This window comes from Haliaeetus leucocephalus, unplaced genomic scaffold (genome assembly GCF_000737465.1).
Source record: "Haliaeetus leucocephalus isolate CR32 unplaced genomic scaffold, Haliaeetus_leucocephalus-4.0 Scaffold866, whole genome shotgun sequence".
Classification (NCBI taxonomy): domain Eukaryota; kingdom Metazoa; phylum Chordata; class Aves; order Accipitriformes; family Accipitridae; genus Haliaeetus; species Haliaeetus leucocephalus.
The window spans coordinates 782531-809482 of NW_010973302.1; the positions used below are offsets into that span (position 1 = coordinate 782531).

The following is a 26952-nucleotide window of genomic DNA, read 5'->3' on the forward strand; positions in this document are numbered from 1 at the left end:
TGAACCAAAAAATCAACTCAGAAAATATAACTACACAATCTCCTTGCTATTCAGCCTGAGAAAAGCTTACAGAAGTGTGAAGGAGCATGTTTCTTCAACAAGAACTCCAATCTGAAGCTGAGATGGTCACTGTAGGAGGAAATACACACATGCGTTAGCTAGAAGGAAAGCATTACAGACAATGAGAAAGAAAACATGATCAGCAGAGGAGACGAGAAATATAAGACACAAGAATGAGAAGAAGAGAGAAACTCTAAAACAATTGCACACCATGATCCACAGTTACCTGTTGCTGTGAATTGGAGTTTAACATTCTTTTCTACCTCAGCTGAAAAAATTCATAGTGATCTTGTTTATTCCTATTGCATCTATCTGCTATTTTTCACCAATACTTCGTGACATTACAGAACAAAGACCTCAAGTTACATACTTCCCCTTAAAACTATAATGCTAAAAGGTATTTTCAAAAACCCGAATACCAGAGAACAGTGCTTTCAATAAAATCTGGCAATGACCCAAGGTACTTGATTCAGAAACCTATGTAAAGTCATACAGTCTGTGTTAAAATTCTCAATCACTGATTCTCCTCAAAAGTTTGGTGCTTTTCTTCATAGTGAAATGATAACCATATTAATGTGCTCTGTTTATCCCTAAACCTACTGGAAATGTGCTTCTTATCTGACTTGCTTTCCAGGGCAATGTACACCCTGGAACAGAGGAGTTTTGCTTCTCCTACACTGTTATGGACCCAACTCTGCTAGCAGGAAAGATGCTGGTATCCTAGACCCTATGGGATGCAATGCCTTGAGGAAATTTATATCAAACATTTATTGCATAATCTCAGGGTGTAATAAAACCTCCTACACCATACACAGGCATCAAGTTCCTGTTACACTTTTGTGTCAGAGGAAGAAGTATCCCTGTCAACAGCAGCTACAGGTCCCTGTATGAACCCGCAGGATCCCCTTGCTGTGCATGTGGAGGAAGTTGAAGATTTCTGAGGGCATAGCATGAAAACCAGGGCGAGGTTTCACATTGTCATAGTAGTGGTGAGTTATAAAAATCCCTGAGGGGTTCATGGGGAAGGCCCAAAAGCCAAAAAGGTGGACCTCTTCACAGAGCTCCAGGGCAGCAGTCACCAGGATCAGTCCAGTGCTAATCCGCTTGGCCCGCACCCCTTGGCCGAGCCAGTAGCGTGAGACGTTGATGAGATACTGGGGATGAAAGTAATAAACAGCTTGCTGAGATTCAAAATCATCCAGGACATATTTGACCCGGATTGAGACGTCCGTGTTGCGAGTGTTGTAGAAAGCTGGCAGCAGCACGGAAGCGTTCTCGTAGACCTGGAGCACATCGTAGAAGGGTTTTCTCCATTTTTCCAGCCTATGAAATCTAAAGGGAAAAGGATGTGAGTGATGGTCAGACGAGCGCAGACTCACTCTGGACCCAGCAGACAAGAAACTTCCAATGGGCTTTTACTGAAACATTTCTGATACAGAGATAATTGAAATGCTGTTTCAGTTAACAAGGGGAATATAGTTAGATTTGTAGCTAAAGCATCAGTATGAAATGTAGGGCAAAAATGCAGGGATAAAAAAATACATATTCTCCTTTCTTTTGGCAATATATTCATTAAACAGTGGACAAACTTTGTAGACATTTCTGATCATGTCTCACTTCTCATTTTATTATGAGAAGTATGCCATTTTTCCAAGCTGTGGACAGCTGTATAGTGCACTATGAGGTGCAAAACTGTATAAAAAAATGGCAAATACCAAAGCAAAGCAAACTTTTAACTGTAACATTTTAAATAAATCCAAAATGCAAGCAAATTATTTTATGTTGCTTCAGAAAAGAAACACATTCCCCCAGCAAGAAAGGAAAGCAGTAATTAGCCCCATGGTCCCAAACCTGTCAGCAAGGTGGCATTAAGGTATTAATAAACTTAAAATTAAAATCACCCAGTCAATCATGGCTACAAAGTTTAACTGCATTTTAAAAAAAACATATGCCAATATGCGTTACTTTATTTAAGCATTTAGGGTAGGATCCAGTTGCTTCCACCCTGAATGTTTCTGAGACATTTGCCTGCAGCTTGCAAGCACAGCACAAGACTTCCAGGGAAAGGATGGCTCTGCTGTTATAATTTTAGCTCATCAGCTTTCCACTTTCTATCACCAATGTGCAGGTCTAAGTATTTAACAAGCTTCTATAAGTTGTTACTAATTCCATATACTGAATAACTTCAATTCAGAATGAAATGCATGATTCATAGTGTCAGTTTAAAGTAATACCAGGAAAAAAATTCTCTGTAACTGTTAGAATTAAGTGAAAGGTAGATTTGGAAAAGCAATAGAGATGAAAATACAAAAACTAGAAATTACCTCTCAGTAATTATACTGGGATTCACAGTCACGACATCCGTCTTTACCCCAACGTCCGTGAAGTATTTCTCAGATATAGGAGGCAAATTGCATCTATAAAGGAAAGAAATCAATAAGAATGTTAAAAAATGTCTTGCACTTTTTCAGGACTAGAAAGTAGAATCGATGTAAGCATTTCTTCCAAGGAACAAATCTAGAAACAGATTGAGAATTTAAAATTACATCAAAACATATTGATGCCCAAACTGTGCATTAAAGCAACAGGTTCTTAGAGGCTGTATGGACACCTCTCTTCTTCCCTGAGTCTCAGAGATGACCCCTTTTTGCAGATGTAGCCAATGCTCACTTATTTTGCTTCCTTAATGGCAGTTTAGCTATTTACTTTGGCAGTTTAGGACAAGAAATAGGATGAAGCCCCAAGGACAATCAGCCTATAAAATCAAAGACTTCCTCAGGAACAGCTAAGCAGTATTCAATAATTAATAGATAAGCTGTATCTATAACGTTGCCTTTAACATGCTTTGTTTTATGCCCGAGAGAATTTAGGGGAAATGTTCCACAAGAGACAAATCAATCCAGTCCTAATTAATCCAAAACTATCTGCTTCTTTTCCGTTTCCCTTTACAAGTATCTCCCAGCATAGTTGAAGTGCAGCAATTCTGACTCTACAGATTCACCAGAGGATGTCAAAGCTATTAGGAACAAACTTGTGAAGATTTGCAAACCTTGACTTTGCTCAGCCTCCACTCACCTTGACCTAGATTCATCGTCTCACAAAATTTAGAGCATCCCTCAAGAGATGCTGAAGTTACTGAAACACACACAAGCTAACACACAAGCTTCACTTCCATAGGAAACCCAACTAAAAAAAAAGCTTCGGCATATGTTACCAGAGGCAACATAAGTGGCCTTTTACAATCAGTTTAAGCTAGCATTAGATACTTGCTGACATTTTGAAAACTTTTTGAAGTGATCTACAAGCCTCAATAAAAGCCATTACTGTTAAGATTCCCACATCTCAAAAATCCTGCTGTGCCTAATTCCCAAACATCCCCGTATTTCTGAAGATCAGGGTCGAATAGGAGAAAACTGTGAAGGTATTTAGGGTAAGTGATACTCAGTGTTTTCAGAATACTACAGTTCAGCTGTGAGCATAATTTCTCAGTCACAGGGACAGGGCAAGTGGGGAAGTAGAAGAATGCACAAAAATCTTTCAAAGTCCTTTTCAGACTTAGGAGGTTCATATCTACCTTCCAGAGAGTCCCTCTTTATCAGGTCAGACAATTTTTTTTTAGCCATCTCATCCTTCTCATAGGCAATGTTATTTCCAGAACTTTTCTCTGCTAGGTCATGCAACATCCTTCTGAAGTCCTCTAGTATACTCAGTTCCACCTAGCACTGGCACTGTGCTCATTAGATTATATTTGAAAAAGTTTTCAAATACTCAGCTTCAATATTTTTGAACAGCAACTGCCCACCAGGCGTAAGAAAGACTGGATTTGTTGAAAGTGATAATTCCTTATAAAAATGATACAATCTGCATAAACTGTACTTTTGCCATAAGACTCCAAAAATTCCTTCCTGCAGAGAGCAGTCACATCTCTAAACGCACCCAATGTTTCATCACAGATCTCTACTCTGGCCAGTAGATGGAGATAGACAATAACAACTAGCAAATGCAATTCCTGTGTGTGTATTTTGTATATTCTATTGTACTATAATTAATTGCTATCGGAATTTATTTCATAGAAAACCTTGGTTGTATCCTGTTGGCCACAGGCTTCCTGACAATAAAGGATTTTGCCAGGTGTCCTGAAGGTATCACTGAATGTTAAAAGTGCTCCATAGGCAGTTTTTTAAATATTTCAAAGAATTATTTCGCTGGTGACCAAGATGGTGATTCCTGACAGTTTGGTGAACTGGTGTTAGACTGGAAAGTGGATGTGTTCAGACCTGACCTTAAACACAAGCTTTACTTTAAAATTGATGTCAGCAGACCTTAAGCTCTTAAACACTAGCATGTCTTTGTGCATAACACTGGTCCCACATATTTTGGAGATGGTGAACCAGGGGTTTCTTCTGCACAAGTACTGATGTATTTATTCATATTTCAGTTCTACTTAAGCCTCTATTTAATTAATTACTGGTACCAAAAGCAACCCAATTTCTACATTCTGTAGTGATCTGCTCTGCTCTGCTCTTTTTAATCGGTTTTGGTACAGTTCAAGGAAGAGTAACAGTGGTAAAAAGGGACCTCCACTGAAAGTTCTTATACATAAATGATGACATTTGCTGCCCATATTTCCACTTCCACTCAACAGCTTGTCATCTCCATGTGTAACATATACTGCTCCTTTCAACTATACTAATAGCTGTGATCCAACATGATAGAAGGGAATCTACAATAATTATTTAATGTCTATGGGGTACACCAGGCTTTTAAGAAGCAAATTATTGGAAGCCTGGACTGTTTCACAGATTAAAACTAAGACAATAGTTTGCTATAAAGTGGGAACAAGAGGCAGACACAAGGGTCTGAAAACAATGAATAGTGAAGGTAGGACCTGCAAAATTTTATTTCTCATTTGATTCCAAATTAAATTAAGAATGCAATGAGCAAAAATCTGACCTAATTTTTGCTGGTATGAAATCAGAGAAATTCATTGATTTATGCACAGTTACTCTAACCTGACAGCAGCATATCCAAGATGAGAAAATAGGCCAACAGAAGTAAAAAGATTTTTCTGTTCTACAGAACAGGTCATGAATCTGTGAGCTAGCTGTCATATGCCGTGACCCAGGCAAAGAGCTTAACAGGATTTAGAGAGGGATTAGTCATGCATATGAATAATAAAAAAATCTTTCCCATATATAGTAAGGATGATAAAAGTGCTGCTAAACTCTGTTATCCAGAGACACAAGTCGTGGGCCGTCCCTGTCTATGCAAAACCTGGATAACTCTACATATAGTGGGGAGCACAATATGAAGATACTCAAGCTTCGAAGTTATTCAGGCGTCTCTGCACACCCTGGAGTCTACAGTACTGATTACTGTAACTCCCATTATCCAGCACTTAAGCTCTGTACCTCTTCAGAAACACACCTCTGAGGCACATGAGCTGCACAGCATGGAGCTATTAACATCTGTCCAAGCTGCTTGTTACGGCATACAGGTTGTACCTCTGGTTCAGAACTGCCCCAGAAAATCATGAATCATGGCCACATTCATAGGACACTGCTTATGGGTTAATGTCCATGGAAAGATAAAACTGCAACCTGAGTGACAGGGAATGTCCTGAAAGAGCACAATAAACTTTGTCAATAAGTCAGGTGTTTTTTTTGAAACATTGCTTTTTGTGCAAGAAGCAGGCTTGATATGGCCAGTTTGGCAAATCCCATGTTTCTACATGAGAGAGAATAGCTTTGAAATCTTTTATTTGTCATTAAAATGGGAAAAAAGAAAAATGGTGCTGTGGTGATTACCGAAACACAAAGTCTGCGCTGTCAATCTCCCGGCCACATCTGCTGTTCTTCAGAATTCCTCCGTTCCCAACCACTGCACATTTCTTAAACTGGGAGCGGTGGTATGGCATATCCTGCAACATCACAGCAAGGAAACAGTTAAATACCCTGAAACATGGAGGCAACAAGTCTCTTTTTCACTTTTTCCTTTTTTATGTGCAGCTGCATCTTGCTGCAGATGCACTAATCATAGGAAGTTGACACTGGCTCCGGCCCGCAATATTCCCATGGTGTACATAAATGGATGGGATTGTTTTCTGTGCAATTAGAGATAGTATGGGCAACTAACTCAGAGAGAAAAAAAGCAATAACCTGGTTTTGTCCAGACTTAATAATGGAAGAAGTCATTTTAGAAACTTTCTGATTTCCACATGAGGGCATGAACCATAAAATTAGCGTACCCCAGGCATTGCCTTCTGAGCTGCCTGCAAACTGCTCATTCCTCAGGCTCTGATGTCCTGTTTTTGAGGAGTCCGCACACATAGTTCCAGAGCAGCTAGTTAAGCCCAAGAAGTTTCTCTAAGTCAGACAGCACGTTACAGGTATTTGTCAGAACCTAACCCAAATTTTAGTACTTGCTACAACTAATTGTACTAATAGTATTAATGATTATTAATTAGCACTTGTACTACCAGCAGCGCCTAAGGCCTTTGGTCAGGCACCTTTTTGGACTTGTGTAGGACGCATCTTTCTGTAACCTTCAGGCAAAATTCTGCCTTCATATGCAGACGTGCAGCTGCTGCTGAAGCCAGAGAGAGTGAAAATCACATCTCCAAGAACAGAACTGGGCCGTTAGGGTGAGAGGGTTGTGACGCAGAACTGTGCCACGCTACACCTTATGAATATGTAGAGAAGTGCTTATATAAGCATGAGAGTGCTCGTTTTGGTACATACATATTTTATCAATAATTTCATACCACAAACTACAGAGAGATGCCATAGTGGCATGACATATCTAGGTGATTATTCCCAGGATCTTTCCATAGCATTCATAAGCCATGAGGTAAAAGGGCATGCAATTACACCTGTCTGAGAAAAGCAGCAGCTGTCTAACAGAGAAGCAATATAGAGTTATAGATTTGTCTGTGCTTTATCCAGCGATTTCTTAACACTAAATGCCTTGGCAGCCCTGAAAGGGAGATCAGAAGCCAGCTCTCCGCACTCAGCACAAGGCCCTTACAGTCCGTCTTGCTCCTGTGCTTTCAGCCCTTTATCTCCTACATTTGCCTTGCTGCAGCCCTGGTCCTAGGCAGAGGGTGGCTTTGGTCACATAGGTGCTGCCCAGTGAATCCCAAAGGTATCTGGGCATGGAATAGAGCCTGCAAAGCATCCTCAAGGCATATCTGGATAAATACAACAGCAGCTATAGGACACTCCTAGCAAAAGTGTAGATGTCTAGTCTTTTATGCATTCATCTGTGCAATCTGGCAGGGTTTTGAGGATAATACTCCTGGACTTAGATGTACCCATTCTTTGCACGTCTCCAGATGCCAAAGTGCTTTGCTGGATCTGAGCCCTTCACCTGCTCTGCCCCAGTTCCCCATGTGCACATTTAGATAACAGCACTACCTCTTAGCAGTGCTCAGAAAGCAATTGGATTAAAAGTGGTTAGACCCTTAAGGACAACATTAAGGACACAAATCTATGTACTTCACTCGAATATTTTTCTGACTTTCTGAAAGGGATAGATTTCAGTTATTCCCTCCAAATATGCCATTTTAAATTCATGAGGTGTGCTCCATGATAAATCAGTATTCACATAAGCCCATTTCTGCACATCAATCACTACCTGCAATGGGAATTGCCCACTGGTTATAACTTTGAATGACCCTCAGGTCAAGGATTATTTGCTGAAAAGGTTTTGAATAATCATTATGATGAATATATTTTTAAATTGTGCAGCCTGTTCACAGATAAGCTGCAAACAGAAATAAGTATAAAAGTAGTCATTGTGAATATGAATTATAAAATAATCTTGCCCCTAAAAAAACAGACCTACCCCAAATGTTGGATTTATTGTATGTGAGTATTGTACTCTTTAAAAGTTCTGATCAGTCAATGCCTCTTTTATTCAGCTTTCTTAAGTTATTTCGTTAGCCACTTTGCTACTAGTCAGTAATATTCTGCAGGAAAATATATATATGTATTGCATACTAGAGCAGATGACCACTAGAAAATAGGATAATCAGCTAAAATATCATATCAAAAATAAATATTTTCAAAGTATAAGTGATGAAGTTTGTAGAAATGTCAAACAGCCAACTGCTAAATGCTTGGCTATGGTATAGTATCTAATGAAGCAAGTAGAGTGAAGTTGATTCTGCAATGGGCAGAGGCATGAGGCACCTTTGGAAACATTTTGAAGATTTCTTGGTTGATATGGAAGATTCCACTAGTATCCACTTCATATTTCAGTTTAGTTCCCAAGGGAGTATTTTTCTGGGTGGTGAACAGAAAGGCAGGGGCATTGCAACACCTCGACAAAGTAGACCTGTAAATTGAAAAAGAGAGAAATAAGATCAAGGAGCTGATAGCATGCTTTAGGATTTGCAATTACTATTACTCCTAACAAGGCATTTTTCAGCAAAAATAAACTTTTTAGCTGTAGGAGGGGTAAAATGGTGGTTTGCTGGATTTTCCTTTAGAAAATTTCAGATTCAGTGAAATTTTGCTTGACTGAGGAACTCATGGTTAAAAAACAATAACAAAAAAAAACAAAAAACCAAACAAAACAAAACAAAACAAGCAAAAAAAAAAAAAAAGGAAGAAATGAGATACCTGTACCTGTCTCTTCTAAGGTGCAGGAAATACATGTGCGATTTCTGCCCTGCTTCAGACCCCAAAGCTGAGCTTTTGTCCCCAGTATCCTGGGGTAACCATCCTGATGAATTAGTCCCTCTCTGTTTTAGAGGTCTTCCACTTTTTGTAAATTATTGACTCATCACTGGGCAGGAAATCCAGGGGATTCATCTGAGGATGTGGAAGCTTGGCAGGGCAGGGACTTAAACACAGCAATATCTAAAGACACAACCCCACTTACCAGACTACTGTGGAGCACAGCACACTTTGATTACAAAAAAAAACTTTTAAAGGTCTTAGTTTTGCCTTTGACCTTGCATATGTGCATCAGGAAGATGATGTGGCCCCGAGAGATGGGTGCCAGGCAGACTGGTCACGGCTACAACTCCAAAATCTCAGACAAATGGCCAAAATTTTCTTTGTCCTTGGGACAAAATGGCAGGTATTCCAAAGCAAACAAGAACAGTTTTGAAATGTCAAAAATGGGATTCACAGCATGAGAGAAAAATCATTCGGTTCTGATCCCCTTACCATAAGTTTCATATGAAATTTAAATAGGAAAAGCAGCTTTCCAAATAGGGACCCATTTCTTAGCTCCCATCTTTCCCCAAATGCTTTTCTTCTTTTACTGGTGGAACTGAAAGCCCTTAACTCATCTTACTCTCACTCCAGAGACAGTTTGTTTCTCAGTCAATGAATCTTATACCTTTAATGAAAAATACATGTCATGGCAAATGCACAAACATGAAGACAAAGTCAAATGGCTCTCAAATAACCTAGATTAAATACCTTGCCTCTGGGGTATGTGGCCTCATTATGAGTTGGAAGAATAAGCCAGTCTTCTTCATGGGCTTTATTACAAGCACCAGAAAGCAAAGACAGAATTATGCAAACACTTCAGTGATGTCCAATTACTATTATATACTTGACTCATGCAGAATGACACAATATGATGATCAGATCAAGGCAGCAATTGAGACTGAATAAGTCAATGAATAATTTCTAATAACAAAATCATTAAATAATTACAAGCAGGTAGTGGGATTGAATTGTGATATTTGAGATATGAGAAAACTCTTCATTAGTTCTGCATTAAGAAATTGAAAGAGCTGTTGTTCTTTAAACTAATGTCCAACTGGTTTTCCAGAGGTACGTTCCTTAATGTAAATGTCTGATATCTGAAGGAGGAAGACTGTCAAGGAAATTGTTTTCCTGTGTCTCCAGACACAAAAGCTAGTGTGATTTTTGTGCTTCCTCTCTCCCTGCTGCTTAAGTAGCTGTCATTTAACTTTTGCTGGATTCTCCCCGTCTCACCTGATGCTCCAGAACTGGCGAAGTTTGAAAGCCCACAGCTCAGTGTTGTTGGACCACCACCTTTTAGCCTCCTATGAGTCTACCTCCAAACTCAGAGACTTTGGTCTGCTTTTAAGGGACTACAGTTTCCCCACACATTCACACACTGAAGTGTCTGTCCCATAAGACAAAAATGAAACAGACTTTGAAGTTTTTTTTCATGACTAGCATGATTATTGTTCCTGGAACCAGCTAACAAAGGTTAGGTTACACCTAGGTGTCAGTGGGAGTTTCTTAAGCAGTGATATATCAATCAGGCAGGTATAGTCAGCAACAAAGTCTTTCATCTCTTCTCTCAATGCACTGTCTAGGATGGAGAGGGGTTCTTTCTTAATGTGCTGGTGTTGGTGGCCTGAGAGAAAGTTATGGTGCTCCTGATGGTCTCTAGATAGTCTTTTCTCATTGATTCCACCACTGGGCTGGCCTCCATACTTCAATGTGCTCTTCTCCATCCTTCAATGTGCTCCTTGCACTCTGGGCACAATCATTAGTTCTCTTACTCCAAGCAATCTTTAAGATAGTAGGCACTCATCCTGAATGGCTCTGATAATTGCCCATCAAGTAATTTCCAGAAAAAGATATACTAAAAAAACCCTAAAAAACTTATGTGTGGAACTCACGTTGGAAAAAGTGCTATGAGCCTGGGACTAACAATTAGTTATTTTTAAAGATCTTAATGACTAACTCAGCACATGCATTCTCACATTCTCTCATTCTCTCATTAACTCGTGACAGCTATTTCCTGGAATCATGCAAAAGAATTTGGGAGAAAGTTGCAGGGCCATATTCTAAACAACAGCTCTGAATCATGCCAGTGACTTACAGATTTAACCAGTCTATATTTCCCTGACTCTGAAATAATGTGCTTTCTCTAGACCTACTCAAATATGGCCCTTGAATGTATCAATATACAACATTCAAATATTGTTTTGGCTTCATTCTACTATTGCCTTCACAAGACCAATTTCAAAAGCTGTATCTCAAAAGGACCATGGAGGACCTTCAGCAAAGACGAAGTCACATGAAGGAAGACAGAACACTACAGAAACAATCTGCAGAGGTCTCCACAGACCAGAAAAATTATCTAGCTAGTCAGGGAGCAATAGCTGAGAAGCCATTAAAAAAAAGGAAGTCATAAACAAGGTCTGACAGTACCTAATACACCACAGAAAAAATCCAGTTTGAGTATTTTGTAGCCAAATTTGCAGTGTCACCAATGATATTACCATTTTACACCACCAGAGAGTTAGGTTGATGTATTAGGCGCAGCCATTAAGTCTTGGCTCCATCCTCGCTTCTGCCTGAATCATACCTGGAAGTCTTTCCCATATCAAATTCCCCACCTTTCCTGGGAAGACTGTTCCACATGCCAGAAGAGTGCTTTCACTCTTGCTGTTCACTTTTTAAAAGTAGAAAAAAGTCCATATTTATTCAAAAGGACGGTACTCCAGCAGTAACAGTGTTATAATGTTTACTCTTGCTATCCATATGAAGGTTTGATCTCTCTATGGAAGCTAAACTCAAACTGAAGTAAATCTTACTTAGTCTCATTAATGTGGACCATTCTTACTTGAATAAATTAGCTTCTGTGACATTCATCTCCCATTTGCACATCTGTAGGCTCTTCCATCTGTCAAACAATTCAGTTTGTTTCACCCTAAAAGATAAAAAGAAAGAAAACAAAAATTCATGTTACTACAAGGGCTTCATTTCCTAAAACAGCTGCAGCCAGAGTACCATGCAGTAAGCTTTTGATAGGGCAAACCAGTCAGTCTAGCCAGTGCAAAATTTATCATTCTTATTTCTTTTTCTGCTCAGACATAGGAATGCTAAACCATGTATACACAGGTACTGGTGGAGCTCTTCAGATGTTTGGGACTGATTTCTATTCCCTGATGGGCATTCTCCATTTCTTCAGGATAAAAAATGCAATATCGAGCAAGAAGCATCTACTGTACCAAAGTCTGTCCACAGTCTGCTGGGAAGCTAACGAGCATCTGGCAACTACAGCAGCTTTGAGGGGGGGAAATTTGCAGCTAGCAGAAGGGCCGAGCAGAAGGGGTATTGGAAATGGGGATACTTTAGATAATTTGGCCAACCACCATTATATTTTGGTGAGGCTATCTTAATCCGTGAGATCCTACAGAACAGTACTGTTGGTAAATCCATTTTATAAATTGCAACAGCACACATGTAGGGATAAGCATCTGTGACAGTAAAAGGACATGAAAAGCTCTTTACAAAAGTATCTCTCCCTCCCCCTCTGTTAATAAATATACTTTTAGTTATATCAAAAAATGACACTCCTCTTTCTACTAGGCTGATACAGGATGACACATTTTTGGTGATATCATCAATTCCAACCACTTCTATTTTAGAGTTCATACATATTCTTCTGTATTTGGACAACAGAAATAATGAAGGCTTTGCAAATATCTAGAGCTAGGGAGCAATGTCATAATCTGGCTAGGAAATTTTGAAGTTTGTGATTTCTTCAAGACCGATAGGTCTTAATGAGTTCTCTTCCAGCTTGAGGGCTTTGAATGTTTGAATAAAGCAAAGACTTTTAAGATAATTATATATTTAAAGTGAGTAGAACTTAGGATTTCCCAGGCTGTGGAAGTTACAGGAAGGAAATAGGTCATATTGTACTTTTTGTAGCCCACCAGAGCACATTAACTTGGAAATCTTCCACTACCGTAAGGGCTGACTTAGAAAATGTAGCACGTTAGAAGCAAGCACATCAGAAGAACCCAGCCTAGCAAAAGAGCTTAATGACAAATGGCATCTATCGTAAAAGTAAGGCTAACTCTATCCAGCTGAGCAGGAGTCCACTACCTTCTGTGTGCCATTGGATAAAATGAAGAGGAATGAGTAATTTTCTGTACCATCTGATAAGTACGCAGAAAAGCAATTCAAAGCTCCCCATCTTCAGCAGAACATTGGCAGAAGTGTGACATTCTCACCCCTTCTATTTATTTTTAAGCACTGCGAGTCAGCAAGCAGTGCAAAGTTGTTGCTTGTGTATCCTTTATCCAGCACCAAATACAGAAGACAAGGACATAACCTACATTTTTCTGTGCATAAAGTCAGTGAGGGAGACATGCTCAAAATCATGCAGACCTGGAGCAACAAATTGTATTTTCTGTAGCCTTGATTGCTTAAGGCTATGCACTTGTATAGCTGCACTTTCAACTGAAATTCTCAGTGCACTTTACAGACCTTAATAAGCCTTGTGGATTGTCAGTAAGATTACTAAACCAGTGTTTTAGATATGGTAAGGGATTAGGCATAATCTAAGCACCTAAATTCAGTGCAATGCTGAAAACGCAAAAGGGCAACACAAAAATACCCTGCTATGCTCTGTCCAATGAGCAACCTCACTTTTTTGCCCAATTCCATCGCTAAGGCTTCACGGATACATCTCATTCAACTCATTAGTTTCCTGATGTATATATATAGGACCACAAAAGACAAAGTATGAATATTTATTGTTTCTCAGAACCACATTTTCCTACTTTTTACTGAGTGTTAACTCACTGGTGATTGAGGAGGTCAAAAGTACAAATGGGCTCAGAAAAGACCTAAACAAATTAATAGAGAGGTTTATTGTGCACTCTGATTACTGTAGCCTATTCACCATCTACCACTCAGCAAGTCCCCATGCCAGTATTTGTTACCAGGAAGGGCTAACCTTTTTGCTTCGTTTTTTAGCCTTCAGTACTGGCCACTGTCAATGGTAGAGCCTTATGTGTCCTAGAGTGTCCTTAAGTGTCCTAGATGGACACTTGCTATGAGTCAGTCTGGCTGCTCTTACTCTTCAATTACCTGGAATATAATGTTACAAATAATATTACAAACACCGTATTTAATTCCAAACAGTGATACTGGGCCTGACCAAAATGCTTCAATGTATGTGAAAAGCCTCCATTTTTTTCAAATGGACCTCAGATCAAATTCAAATGTCACTACTTGCATGTATAAGAGAACCCTAGGAATCCCGGACAAAATCCCTATTGATGGGATCTCTTGAGCATTGCATCTTTTGGCAATGTCATTGTAAGTTACTATTTTCATCCTGCCTGAAAAGTAACCTTTTTTGCAAGCATTCATTCATACTTACATAGACAAAACCTTCACCTCAATGATGTCCTGCCGTAATTCCAGGCATTTGGTAGAGTTGTACTCCAAAGGCCCTTCATAAAACTCAAAATACCTGAAGAAGAACAAGAAAAAAGATTATAAATAAGGCTTAGACTAGAATACTTGTCTTACACATCAACGGAAATTTGCTTAAAGGTGTCATTTATGATTTCTGCCTAACTTGAGACTACACTGTCTGGCCCATAGGCAGGTTATTACTTCACAGGAAAACACAGATGTTGTTGCTGACTGCAGAACAGCCACCCACGCCCAGTTTGTCCATCCCTACAAGACTTCACCTATCTTGTAGGCACCAACAAGGACCACCTGCCTTTTCCAGCAGTCAGCACATGGCAGCTGCCGCTGAAAGTCAGGGGAAAAGCAATGATCACTTAAGAAACACTGCTCCCATCCTTTGGGTGTCTGAATGTGCTGAGAGTTTAAAAAACAGTACCTTAAATTTTCCCCTCAGGTAGAATGCAAAGTGCTGGGGGTTGCATCTTGTCTGTGGAGACTGTTGCATAGCCCTACACAATTGAGCTTTTCATTGGGATTTACTCTTTTGGTATATTTGGAGGGCAAGGGAAGCTGGGATTTTCTTCTCAAAAAATTTGAGGTAGTTTTGAGAATGAAAGGATTTGAATGCTCAGACAGCACAAATGACAGTGCTATTCTTAATTGAAATAAAGACATAAATATTTACTTTGTTGGTTAAATTCCTCCATCTTAGCCATCAGACTGGAGTGAAGGGGAAACAAAACACAATGGTTGCTACTCATGTTTAGGGGCCAGAGAAAGCCCAGGCTGCCCAGTGAATTCAATGAGACTGTATTGAAATGACAAAAAAGATTTAGGGTTTAAACTAAACTCTGTATCAGTTTCACCACTTATCATTAGAAGTCTGTATTAAAGCCTAATACCTAAGAACTGTGCATACCCATAGCGCAGTTATTAATATAATGAAGAAATACAAGGTGACGACCTGGAGGAAAAGGTATTATGACCAAGGCTAGAGCAAGATATTTTGATGGATCCTTTAAAATCTCAGAATTCATGAGGCTATAACTCCAATCTATCTTTTGAATTTTCAATATGAAAGAAAAATACAAGATTCCTGGAAGAGCTTTATTTAAACCATCACTGGAAATTAATATTTTGGGTTAGTGTCATTTTAAAATAACATCAAAATTCATGTTGGACCTGAATGTCTGTTCAGTTCTGAATATATAATCCTTAAGTAGGAAAGCCTTGTTAGTTTCCTTAGGAGTTCATGTTTATAATTAATATCAGAATTTGGGGGGATCCAAAGTTTGATCTGTTCTGGAGAAGTGCTAAAGGTTCACACCTCCCAGGGGAACTGTAGGAAGGGAGAGTGTCCAGAAAATAACACCTTCAGGTATCTTCAGTGGGGCCTCCAAAGGCCAGAAGCATCTAAAAACAAACAGCTTCTGAATTTTGCCTTGTAAGTACATCCAGAAATCAGTCTGATAAAGCAGGGAAGAGACAAACCTATAGAAGGGAGAAAGGGAATATAGCATCCGAGTGGAAAAAGCTCAAGAGCTTCCCAAAGCAATCTGCTACCAACTGGGAACGTTTCTATCCTGTCAAATGCTGCTTTAGGACATGTCTCCTTCACCTCTCCTTGAGGTTTTCACCACCTTAGCTTTGCCAAACCCCAAACCAATCATTTCTGTGATCCAGTGAGAGGCACAAACCTTGAGACTGAAAGGAGGAAGCCCATGCCTAGAAGGTGGCAGAACATCATAAAACCCCGATAAAGAAGTAAAATGATTACTGTCAGAAAAAAACCAATAGCTTAGCAATCTTTAAAAAGTGTGACTATTAGGAAATGTGTTTAGATAGTCTTCAAGGCAACAAATATATTTTTATGAGTTTTATGGAGGAAATTATGTATTTAAAGCACTCCATAATCAGTGACAAATCTGGGAAAAGACTTCCTCAGCCTCCAGAAGGGAGATATAGTTCATGTAACATGAACCTTCATCTGGTGTCTCACCAAAAGGCTTGGGCTCTCCTTCCAACTCAATCACTCACCTGGGCATTCAGCCTTTTTAGTAAAGAGTAGCTGAAATCCATTGCAGTGGCACAAGTCCTGCGTGCTTGGCTTGCTGAGCTGCAGCTGAGCAACCTGTCTATTTTGAAAGCTGTTCCCACTGAAACTGGATTAAGAGTTCACCTGGTTGCACCAGACTTAAGCCCTATGTGGATGTCTTCCTGACAAATTTCCAAAACTAAATGGAAATTTCCCTCTGTGGAGCCAACACCATAGGACTTCTTGCTGGTTACAGAATTTTACTGTATTTTGTGGTATCCATTCTTTGGTTCTTTGAGTCAGACAAGACTGGGACCCTGAATGTGCATGTTCTACACAATAGCCAGAGGCAGGTATACATCCCCACGCAACACTCAGCACGTTACATACCACTCCTACCTCTTTGGGCTTAAGGGGGATAGCAATGGCTATCAGCCTCATCCTCACCTCTCACCTAACACTGGATTTCAGTACCTTGTATGTGCCTCAGAACAGATAAGAATGGCAAAAATCTAGATTAACATGCATTTTTATCTTTCCTGCACACTTCTGGCTCTGCTGCTAAGTTAGAGAACTGCAGCTCAGATGTCAAACAGCACAGGCTATCATGTAGGAACGCCGCAGCAGGGGAAAGCTGGCTTCAGCCCGTGGCAGTGGAAACAAAGATGTCATTTTATGAAACAGAGATGAAATTTCCTGAGTCCCAGAGATTCCCTTTGATCATTGCCAGTTTACCCAATCCACAAACCAAAAATAGAAATGTAAAAGGGATGTGTTACCAAAGATGCAGAAGGGTAAGGAGGAAAGGACTAGGTAAAAAATATACCACTTCTGGATCTGGAAGGAAATGCATGAAGCAGCATTGCATTTGTAGCAGAGTTATTCCATTAGCCTACAGCTTCAAAAAGCACAGGACTGTCCTGCAAGTCACTAACTCTCATAATAGCTCCAGCTTTTCCAGCAGAGTCACTGGAAGTAGTGAATTCACCATTTGGCACCTTGTGGAAGTGCAGAGGGAGGATCCGTGAAACAGGCTGGATGACATGTTGCCAATGGGACACCTACATGCCTCCCACAGCAAAGGCAGGGGACACTGACAGCAGTGTCACTTCTGCACCGACTGGGGGAGAAGATGCTACTGGCCATGGGATGAGCTCTATTGAAACTAACTCATCCTGCCTGAGCTGCTGAATAATCATCATCTGGGCCATCATTCATAAGCCCTGAACCGCATCTGAAGCACCCAGGCAGACGCTAAGCCTCCTTAGTGTTAATGCTACTGATGCTGTAGCACTTAGGTTGCAAGTGTTAATGACAATACAACAGCATTAAGGAATTTGTGAAAAGGTATCTAGTCAATAAACAAAAAAAAATATTTTTTCTTCTCTTTCTCCCAGGAGTATTCATGCTATTTATTTGCTTCACAGCAATTCCCCTTCTGCAACAGACACCGAGGCAAACTAGCAGAGGCAGCTCCCTGGAGCACCGGCCGACCTCTTCCCGCAGAAGTGTTTCATGCTGTACTTTCCTAGAATACAGCTTTTGCACAACACTGGGCTCTAGCACAAAGAATATGGGTTCCCTCAACCCCCGCGGATGTCCTTTAAACCCAGCTCCTCCACTCAGCAGGGTCTGGTCCTGCTGGGAGTGTTTGGAGACCAGCTCCCCCCGCACTCTCCCAGAGGAAGCATCAGTCTCACCCACTCCCTGGGCTCCAAGTGCTACTTCTGCCTATTAACTCCCACTCTAAACCATGTAGTTCCCTGTGAACGAAGATACATTTGCCTGTCAGAAAGCTTAATTAGCACAAATGGAAACCGTCCTCCCCATCATCTTCCTCAGTCTGATATCCAGCTAAGAAGCAAGGGTGTAGTGCAATTTATTTTGATTTATGCTCTTGATTAGTGGCAAGTGACACGCCTGACTATGCTACTCCTTTTGCTACAGAAAAGGGCTATATTTCAGCTTTACAAGAATGACAGTCATGTTTTATATCCATAAAACAGACTTGATATGTCATCGCCAGAATGTCCTCTCCCTGCATTGCCTTTGCTTCCCCTGCTGAAATCTAAATAACTTTTACCCCTCAAAGGTCACAAGTTTACCGGAAAACCAACACAAGAATTCATGATTCTTTACAATAGGGAACACAACTACGACCAAATCACAACAAACAGCATAGTTGCACGCAGGATTGCATTTTCTCAGGGTATCAGGCACTACACACAACCCACTGCTTTATGTCCATTCAGGTCAATTGTAGCTTCCAAATCTACAACATTTTTCCAGGATCAAATCCTGTATCTGAACACCACACAAGCTGCAAGTGCTCAGAGAGGACTCTTTTTTTACGGCACTCAGTACTGAATGCCCAGAAATGAGATGCTATTCACTCTGTAATTTTCCATTTTTGACTAACTGAGACTTTCTTCTTTTCTAACTTTCATGTCTCCCATTGCAACCCCACTTCCAGCTGAACAGCTTACTGAGCTCGATAGTGAGAGGCAGATTTGGTTTCCCAGTCCACCAGCTAACTCTTAGGTCTTTGATCATCAGCAGTTGGGTTGTTCCTGCTTTGATCAAAAGTAAGCTTTTCTTGATCATGCTACATGAATTAAAAAGGCTAAGACTTCAATCCTGTCTTCAAGCGGCACTTGGATTGAGACACTGATGTGTCTGATATATTGAACAAAGGTTTTAAAATATAATTGAGTGTAATTGTCAGGCATCTTTTAAACAAGACCATTTTCCCCTGCACAAGCCGCCTTCCCCTTTTGCCCGTTCCTGCAGTGCCGGTTCTGCACTGTTTGCAGTGAGGCTGCAGCACTTATGCTGCAAGAAAGCTGAGTATCGCAGGAAGGATTCCACCTACCCTCCAGGAAAAACAAAGATCTTTCCAAAAATATACATTATCCAGTGACTAAGAAATGAGAATAAATGAACCAAGCCCTGCAGGCTTCTACTAAACACTTATTAAGAGAACTCTCCAATTAGCAGTGCCTGCACTCATCAGTATGGGGAGATCCATGGCCAACCTCGGGTCTAGATTCACCTTCCCTACTCAGGAACCTTGCAAGTGTGCCAGAGCACGCTCCCCAAAGCACACAGGGACTCACGTTCATCTGTCCAGGTCAGCACGGGATCTTCAGACCCTTGTAGCAAAAATACTGCTGAGGTGGAGAATATCGTGGCTATAGGGGCTCTGGAAAACTCATCCAGAGCAGAGCAAACTAGGTGTTGACTTCATCAAAGAGCCCACTGTGAGTGAGCAACCAAATCCCGCTAGCCTTTTCCTCTGTTAACATTTCTATGTGACAATATCAAAAACTACAAGACTTGGTCAAAAGGTTTAAGGGCCTGACATCAATACAGCAATTTTTTTCCCTCAAAGAGTGCATCCTACCACTTCTCACAGAGTATTCTCCTAAGATTACTTTGACCTCATTTGGAAGGCACAATCCCCATTTGGCAGATAAAGAAGCTGATGTAGAGGCTGATTGACAGGTAAGTCAGGGGCAGGCAGGAACTGGGACCTTGGGATCTGCTCTCATAGACACTGCCTAGACTAGACAATTGCCACCAAGAACAAAAGCAGCCACTGAAGTTAATGGAAATCATAATGACCTTTTACACTACACCTTGCAAAAGAAAACACCTGTGGATGTACTGACGTTAAATGAGATCCCCCTGCTTTGAGAATTGGCAAGTGAAGCAGAAATGTTTGATGCCCTCAGATTAATGTACACTCCACTAGGACTGGGGCACAAAAAATCATGTTGCTGCATATGTTGTTTCTGCTGTTTGAGAGCCTGTGTCGTCTTGTGCACACCAGGATAGTGCTTGAAAGACTGAAGTGAGACAGAAGGTGCTGTGGGCACAAAGGAAGAGGCTGGAAAATCAAGACTTCTGTACAGGTTGGTGAAACTATTTGATTACTTCCTCCTTGGGGACAACAAATATAAAAAAAGTTGGTTCACATTCCTCCTGGCTACCACCTGCTGATGCCAATGTCACTGGCATTAACTGGTTTAAATCTTTTACCACCTTCATCTCTAACATTACTATACGTAGTAGGTGTCTAACTGATGATGAATTTTCAGTATGTGGCTGTAGCTAGGAACAAAATGTGTCATTATAAACAGTGATATTTTTCATTATAAAAAAAATGAAAAGATAAGCAAGAGAAAATAGTCATACATCTTTGTATACATTATATGGTAAAAGCTCTTCTGAATTACTGCATCAAGTTCTGATATTTCTGGGCTGTGCTTGCAGCCCAGAAAGCCAACTGTATCCTGGGCTGCATCACAAGAAGCATGACCAGCAGGTCGAGGGAGGGGATTCTCCCCCTCTACTCCGCTCTGGTGAGACCCCACCTGCAGTACTGCATCCAGTTCTGGGGTCCTCCACATAAGAAGAACATGGACCTGTTGGAGCCGGTCCAGAGGGGGCCACGAAGATGATCAGAGGGATGGAACACCTCTCCTATGAGGATAGGCTGAGGGAGTTGGGGTTGTTCAGCCGGAGAACAGAAGGCTCTGGGAAGACCTTATAGCAGCCATCCAGTACCTAAAGGGGGCTTGGAAGAAAGCTGGAGAGAGATTTTTTACAAGGGCATGTAGAGATAGGACAAGGGGTAATGGCTTTAAACTGAAAGAGGGTAGATTTAGATTAGATATAAGGAAGAAATTCTTCACTATGAGGATAGTGAGGCACTGGAACAGGTTGCCCAGAGAAGTTGTGGATGCCCCATCCCTGGAAGTGTTCAGGGCCAGGCTGGATGGCACTTTGAGCAGCCTGGTCTAGTGGAAGGTGTTCCTGCCCATGGCAGGGGCGTTGGAACTAGGTGATCTTTAAGGTCCCTTCCAACCCAAACCATTCTACGATTCTATGATTCTATTTCAACTTTGAGGGTTTGAGACATTGGCAAGAGTTACGAAAGGATCTGCAGAAATTATTTGGGTTCCAAAAAGTATGAGAGATGTATGAAGCTTAATCCAAACATACCGTTACTGAGTAGGGAGACACTACAAGAGGATGCAATTCCTAGTAACAGGAAGCTTTTCAATACAGCATAGCAAGGAAGGAAAAATAGTACCTGATGCCTGGAAGCTGAAGATAGAAATGGCATCTTTAGTTCGACGCTGGTTTTCTTTCTAGAAGAACCAGAGTAATCAAACAAAAGTCAGGAGACGGAATTCTTGTACAGGTACTCATGCTTCCCGGAAGATTCATGTAGCTGAGGTTAAAAGCTATTAACTCATGAAGCTCCTGATCTTCCACCTAGGATATTTTGAAATGTTTAGCTAGATTTGTCTCCTTACAGTGTCACAAGTTTTTCTGGTTTTTGGTAATAGATGGCCTCAGAAATGTCCATCCACCAAGACAAGGGCAGTTTCCCAAGATATCCTGCCTATCTTCCAAATTAAAGACTTTTATTTTAAAAAAACCCAAAAGTGCCTCCACAAACCAGCCCTAAATCCATAAGTTTGATCTTCCACAGAAGAGGAGTGGGTTTTATATTTCTGTCCTTTAAAAGCAGTTCATTGATAGCTCCATGTACCTCCCAAGTAACCTTAGGAAAGTGCATGCATCCATGTGTCATATCTCAGAGATGTCCCTTTTCTGGATTCCTTATATGATCTGGTCCTGTGACTTCACAGATAGTTTACACATCTGTACAGTTAAGATGATAGCTGTGATACCCTGAGGATATGATTTTCATCACAACTATGAAGGCTCCTGGCAAATTGGCACTGGCTGCTCACTGCCATTCTGATTTTAATCTCCTGGCTTCATGTCTCAGCACACAGATCATTTGGGACTGCTTGGCTCTGCTGCCCGATACCACATTAGCAGTGTGAATTGACCGAACATCCACTCATGCCAATGCCATATTGTTCCCTTCTCATCTGTCCACTTCTTTGGGACCCAAGTCTCTCCGAAATTTCAGTCTAATATACTAGCCAATATAGCTCTACAGCAACAGCTGTGGGTGTAACAGCAGGAGCTAAAGCAGAGACAGCCCTACAATGTGTCACCCCCAGAATGATTTATTGGAGAGTATATTGAATTGTAGTTTTGGGAAGACCTTGGTGTTTCTTTTCTTTCACAGTCACTGTATCAAAACAGCATCGGCTCCTGATAAACAGCCATGGGGTATGCTGCAGGGAGTCCCATTTTACCAATGCCGAGTTTTCAGAGCCCTTCCAATTTTTAATAGACTGCTGTTCGGCTGTTTTAATCAAGCTCATTCCCATCATTGTGATTGAAATAAGCTGCTGATGTTGTTATCCGTATGACCACCTGGGAGGCGTAACAAACTACATGACAACACTTGTACACCGATAACATCTCAAAACCCACATTTTAGTTTATTGTTGCAAACAACGGCGCTTTTGTGTGTGTGTGTGTGTGGTTCTTAAGATTTTAGTACCTTTGTATGAGGAGTTCAGCACTATGACTTTAGGAACATCCTCAGCTACTGTCCTGGCCAATGAGTTCTGATGGCTCAAGCCCTTAAATTCCTTCCTGTAGAATGTGTATTTGATGAATCCAATTGATTACACTTTCTATTTTGTAGCCACTGGGGACAAAGCTCCAGATTTGTCATACTGGAGAACTCAGTGTACAAACTGACAGGCCCAAAAGCATAAAGCTCATGTCTCCTCTCGCCCGTCAAAGGCTTCTGTGGTCTCATCACCTAAGTCCTACACTGAAACTTATCTTCAGCTCAGATAAGACTGAAGGTGGCCGAGAACACCATAACCCAACGAATACGGCAGAAAGATCATCATATCATTAAGGCAGTTTCTTGGCAACAAAAAATGCTTTAAGCATGAAGACTCACAATCCCAGTAAGTTGCAAAACACATTAAAAGGAGAACAGAAAAATCAGGGCTCTAGGAAGTAGTTGTATATATTACTTCTCACAACCAGCATCAGACAGACTCCTTTACCTGATTCCCCACAAGGATGCTGTAAGATTTGTAATACTGAGCACAAGATAAAAAGCAAAAGGTAGAATCTGAGCAATGGCTCATACGTAAGAACCAAAAATAAGCCAGTATTCAACAATTGGTTGACATTGCATCTGAGTGGGTGTTTCAAAGAGCCTGCAGCCCACCTAGTCCTCCTTTGTCTGAAAGAACACCTCCCTGTGGCTTTGGGGAGGTATTGAGTGTTTCACTTTTACTCCTTGAAAGTATTCACAACTTCTTCACTTCATAGAAGTCCTGCAGCAACGCGACATGCATCGAAATGAAGTCGGGCATCTACCCACAGCAACATTAGATGCTGCAAACATGATCCACACACTTAGTTGCACCACATACTGAGCCAAGCTCATGATACTAGCTTTTAACTCCATGGACTGGTTCTACACAACCTGAAGAACCGTCTTATGCACTGGGATGAAAAGCCTTGGTTAGCTTGGTTACTCCAGCACAGCAGAGCTGTCTGCAATTAGAGGAGGGCTCATTTTCCAAAACTGTGTAATGAACTCCCCTGGACAGTAAAAAACATCCCAATTGCAAGCCACACTTTAACTTCATGTATTAGTTATGGTCTGAAACAGTTTCTACTGGAATCAGATAACATGACACTCTTTGTTTCTGTCCTACTTGATCATTTTCATGCAATGTTTAACCTTCACTGTTCGTTGGTTTTGATATGGCCACTATTCTCGTGAAGTCTGGCTGTCTTGCAGTTCTAATGCACTTATTGTCTCAGTGTGCCTTTGCTCTGGAAGTCCTTCATTTTTGTCTAGCAAATCACTCCTACAGGATAAGTTGTCAATGTCTCTACACCATGTATTAAGTTACATAATTAAAAGATAAAGAATAGTTATAGAATATACATGGGTTGATACCACATATGTAAAATAAACATGTGTCTATATACATATAAATATGCAAATCATATAAGCTAATGAAAAGCATATTAATATCTATTTCAGTTAATATCTTCAAACACCAAACCTTTTAGAAGGAGGTGACAAGACACAATAAACTGCAGAGCCATGCAATGAAAGGTAATTATTGTGCATATGCTGACATATAATTAGTTTTGTGCACTTTAGACATCTCTCTAGAGACCTGTAAATATATACAAGTAAAACCAGGTTGGTAAAATGTAGTCTGCAAGTTTTCTATTTGGTGGAAAAAAGTATTCATTTGAGGAAGGCTTGTTTTCAATTTATATCAACAGCCTGAAGTTGGGTGTCAGATCAAGACTCTCAGGAGATGTCTAGTGATAACACAGTAAGAAAGGTGATCAAAGGTAAATAGTAAACAATTTATGACATAGCTCTGCAGTTATTCACTGCACAGTCTCACCTCCAGTCTCACCTCCACATTTATACAGTTCTTTTTTATTTTGCCATGTTCTCAGCTTTCAAACAGTAGACAAATGGATAAATAATATCTATAACACACTTATGTGCAGTATATGTTGCAGCTAGACTTGTCCCTAACTCAAAATCCCCATCTTTCAGCTCCACAGTCATTAACACGACACAGACTTAGAAATTTGCGTCTTTTGTTGATATTATAACCTTTGAAATTTATACCTAACTTGTGCGGTTTGAGCCTGTTTGTATAAAAATACTTGCATCCTGAACCTCTTCATCTTTGAAGAGGCTAAACAGATTGAGAATAGTACTGTTGTTCAGTGCCTTACAGCTAGTATGTATTTTGCAGTCAAGGGTTTTGGTCCCCATCCTGCAATCAATGATGGTTCAGTTGTCTCTGTCAAGGGTGCCTAGAGGGGGAAGTCTATATTTATTAATTTTCTCATGTCTTCAAGAAGATATCTGTCTTTGTGCCACATTCAGTTCTTTTATATGCCAAGTGCCTAAACTGAAGACTGCATATACAGACTATAGATGCATACACAAAAAAGGCAACAAAGGTAGATATAGATAGATACACACACACACACACATACATACATACATACGTACATAGAATGAACCATTTTTCCCTTGGTCTGAATGAAAAACTGCAGCTTCAGTTGCTTCTTTTTATGAAGAGCCTTAACTAGTTAAACCAGTGCAGTGGCGGGTAGCACTCATACAGGATCACACTACAGAAAAGAGCCTTAACAGGAATTGCAGCATTGCTGTGGTTCAGTGAGACTGGGTGATTTTGGGCAGGTCAGACTCTGTACTTCTCCTTGCCTTTGAAATGCTGTCAGCTCCACAGCTGTAGTGGTGTACGGTTACCAAAATGATGATATTTTAAATAAAATACATAATTTATCCAGAGAGAGTATTAAATGTAAGCTTCTTTTAATTAATTTTATTTTTTCTTTAACTTACAGTCTTTCTAAGATTTCCCTGCTACTTATTGAACCTGATACTACACATGACTCAGGATTTTTAACCTCTACAACTGAGGTTCCGGGAAGATACCCCAAATATTCACCCTATGCCTGTACCTGGATTTACGCAGATGGCCTGCGATAGCTATGAAGCTCTTTAGGCACAACTGCAGCCAGCTTCCTGACTATGCACATGGCTCTTTATGACCCTTCAGATGTGTGTCAGTCAAAAGGATCCTACTACAAATTAATAAGTGTAAAAAGTGCAACGGCACATCAGTGCTTCTCATATTTTCAAAATAATGTAAATAAAGGAAATACTCTGGTCTTATCTTGATAGAACACTTTTCCCCTACTGGGCCCTGCAAAGATTTCAAGTTAAACTATGTTTTCTTAGAATATATATTCTATTATAAAGAAAGCCTTGGGCCAGATTCTCCAGTGTGCTCTGTGTGCATCAATACTGTCATGTTGGGACATTCTCCACCCAAGTCTCTCTCTCCCACACTGCCACATATTGACACATAGCATTGGTGGGGGAATGGAAATAGGAGAGGCCAGGACACAGAAGTCACCCTCTTGCATACTGCATAGATGCTTATGGTATATTCCAAAATGGTCCTGAGACCTTGAAGGGGGAAAACAGCACAGCACTTGGGCATCCCTGGCACCTTCTGTGCCATGGGGAGCAATACAGAGCAGCCAAAGGAAACTGCAAATCTCATTTTTCATACAGCCTGTGCTCACATTTGTGTTTCACACAAAGAGAGAGAGATCTCTGTAATTGTTCCCTCGGGTGTTGGTACCTGGTGCCTGTGTCACTGCCACTCTTCACTGCTCCGTCATCCGTGAAATTAAAGGTGCCGGTCCAATTTGCCAATTCCTCTCCATTCTGCCAGCTAAACTGCAGCCCTCTAGCAAGAAAACGAGGCAGTTGATATTTGATATCATTCATTAGGTTAAGTCTATCAGCATGAGTTCTCATGTCCTTTTTCTTAAAACAGAAATGTGACTACGACACATTCATCAAAAACAATAAAAAGATACCAAGAACCACAAGACATCATCTTACTAGTGGAAACAATTAATTTACAGTTCCCATAGACTGTACAACTTCTTGGATGAAAACAACACCAGATTCCCCAACCAAATTGGAAGGCCAATAATCATCTGTGCTGATAACCAATACACATATGTGTGGAGCAAGGTGGAAATTTCATTCCAAGATGCAAGTGCAAAAAGCTGGAAACTTATGTGGAAAACTGCAGGGCCAAAGAAATAAACCCTCCAAACTTCAATTTTACGGCTACAGTAGTTGTTAAATGTGGTGAGCACTGGGTCCTTCCTCTGATTTATTGGCTATGCTAGCAAAGGATT

At 40.5% G+C, this 26952-nt stretch overlaps 1 protein-coding gene across 1 annotated transcript in view; it reads right to left on the reverse strand.

Moving 5' to 3' along the window:
* Nucleotides 1-704: 704 nt before the first annotated feature.
* ST8SIA5 (ST8 alpha-N-acetyl-neuraminide alpha-2,8-sialyltransferase 5) overlaps nucleotides 705-26952 on the reverse strand; it is a 40835-nt gene continuing 14587 nt past the window's right edge. Inside the window, exons 2-7 of the mRNA XM_010582979.1 lie at nucleotides 14182-14274; nucleotides 11629-11715; nucleotides 8253-8397; nucleotides 5868-5980; nucleotides 2385-2477; nucleotides 705-1392 (exon numbers count right to left, since the gene is read on the reverse strand). Of these exons, the coding sequence (XP_010581281.1) occupies nucleotides 924-1392; nucleotides 2385-2477; nucleotides 5868-5980; nucleotides 8253-8397; nucleotides 11629-11715; nucleotides 14182-14274 (1000 nt within the window). The 3' untranslated portion in view covers nucleotides 705-923. The remainder of the gene's footprint in view (nucleotides 1393-2384; nucleotides 2478-5867; nucleotides 5981-8252; nucleotides 8398-11628; nucleotides 11716-14181; nucleotides 14275-26952) is intronic.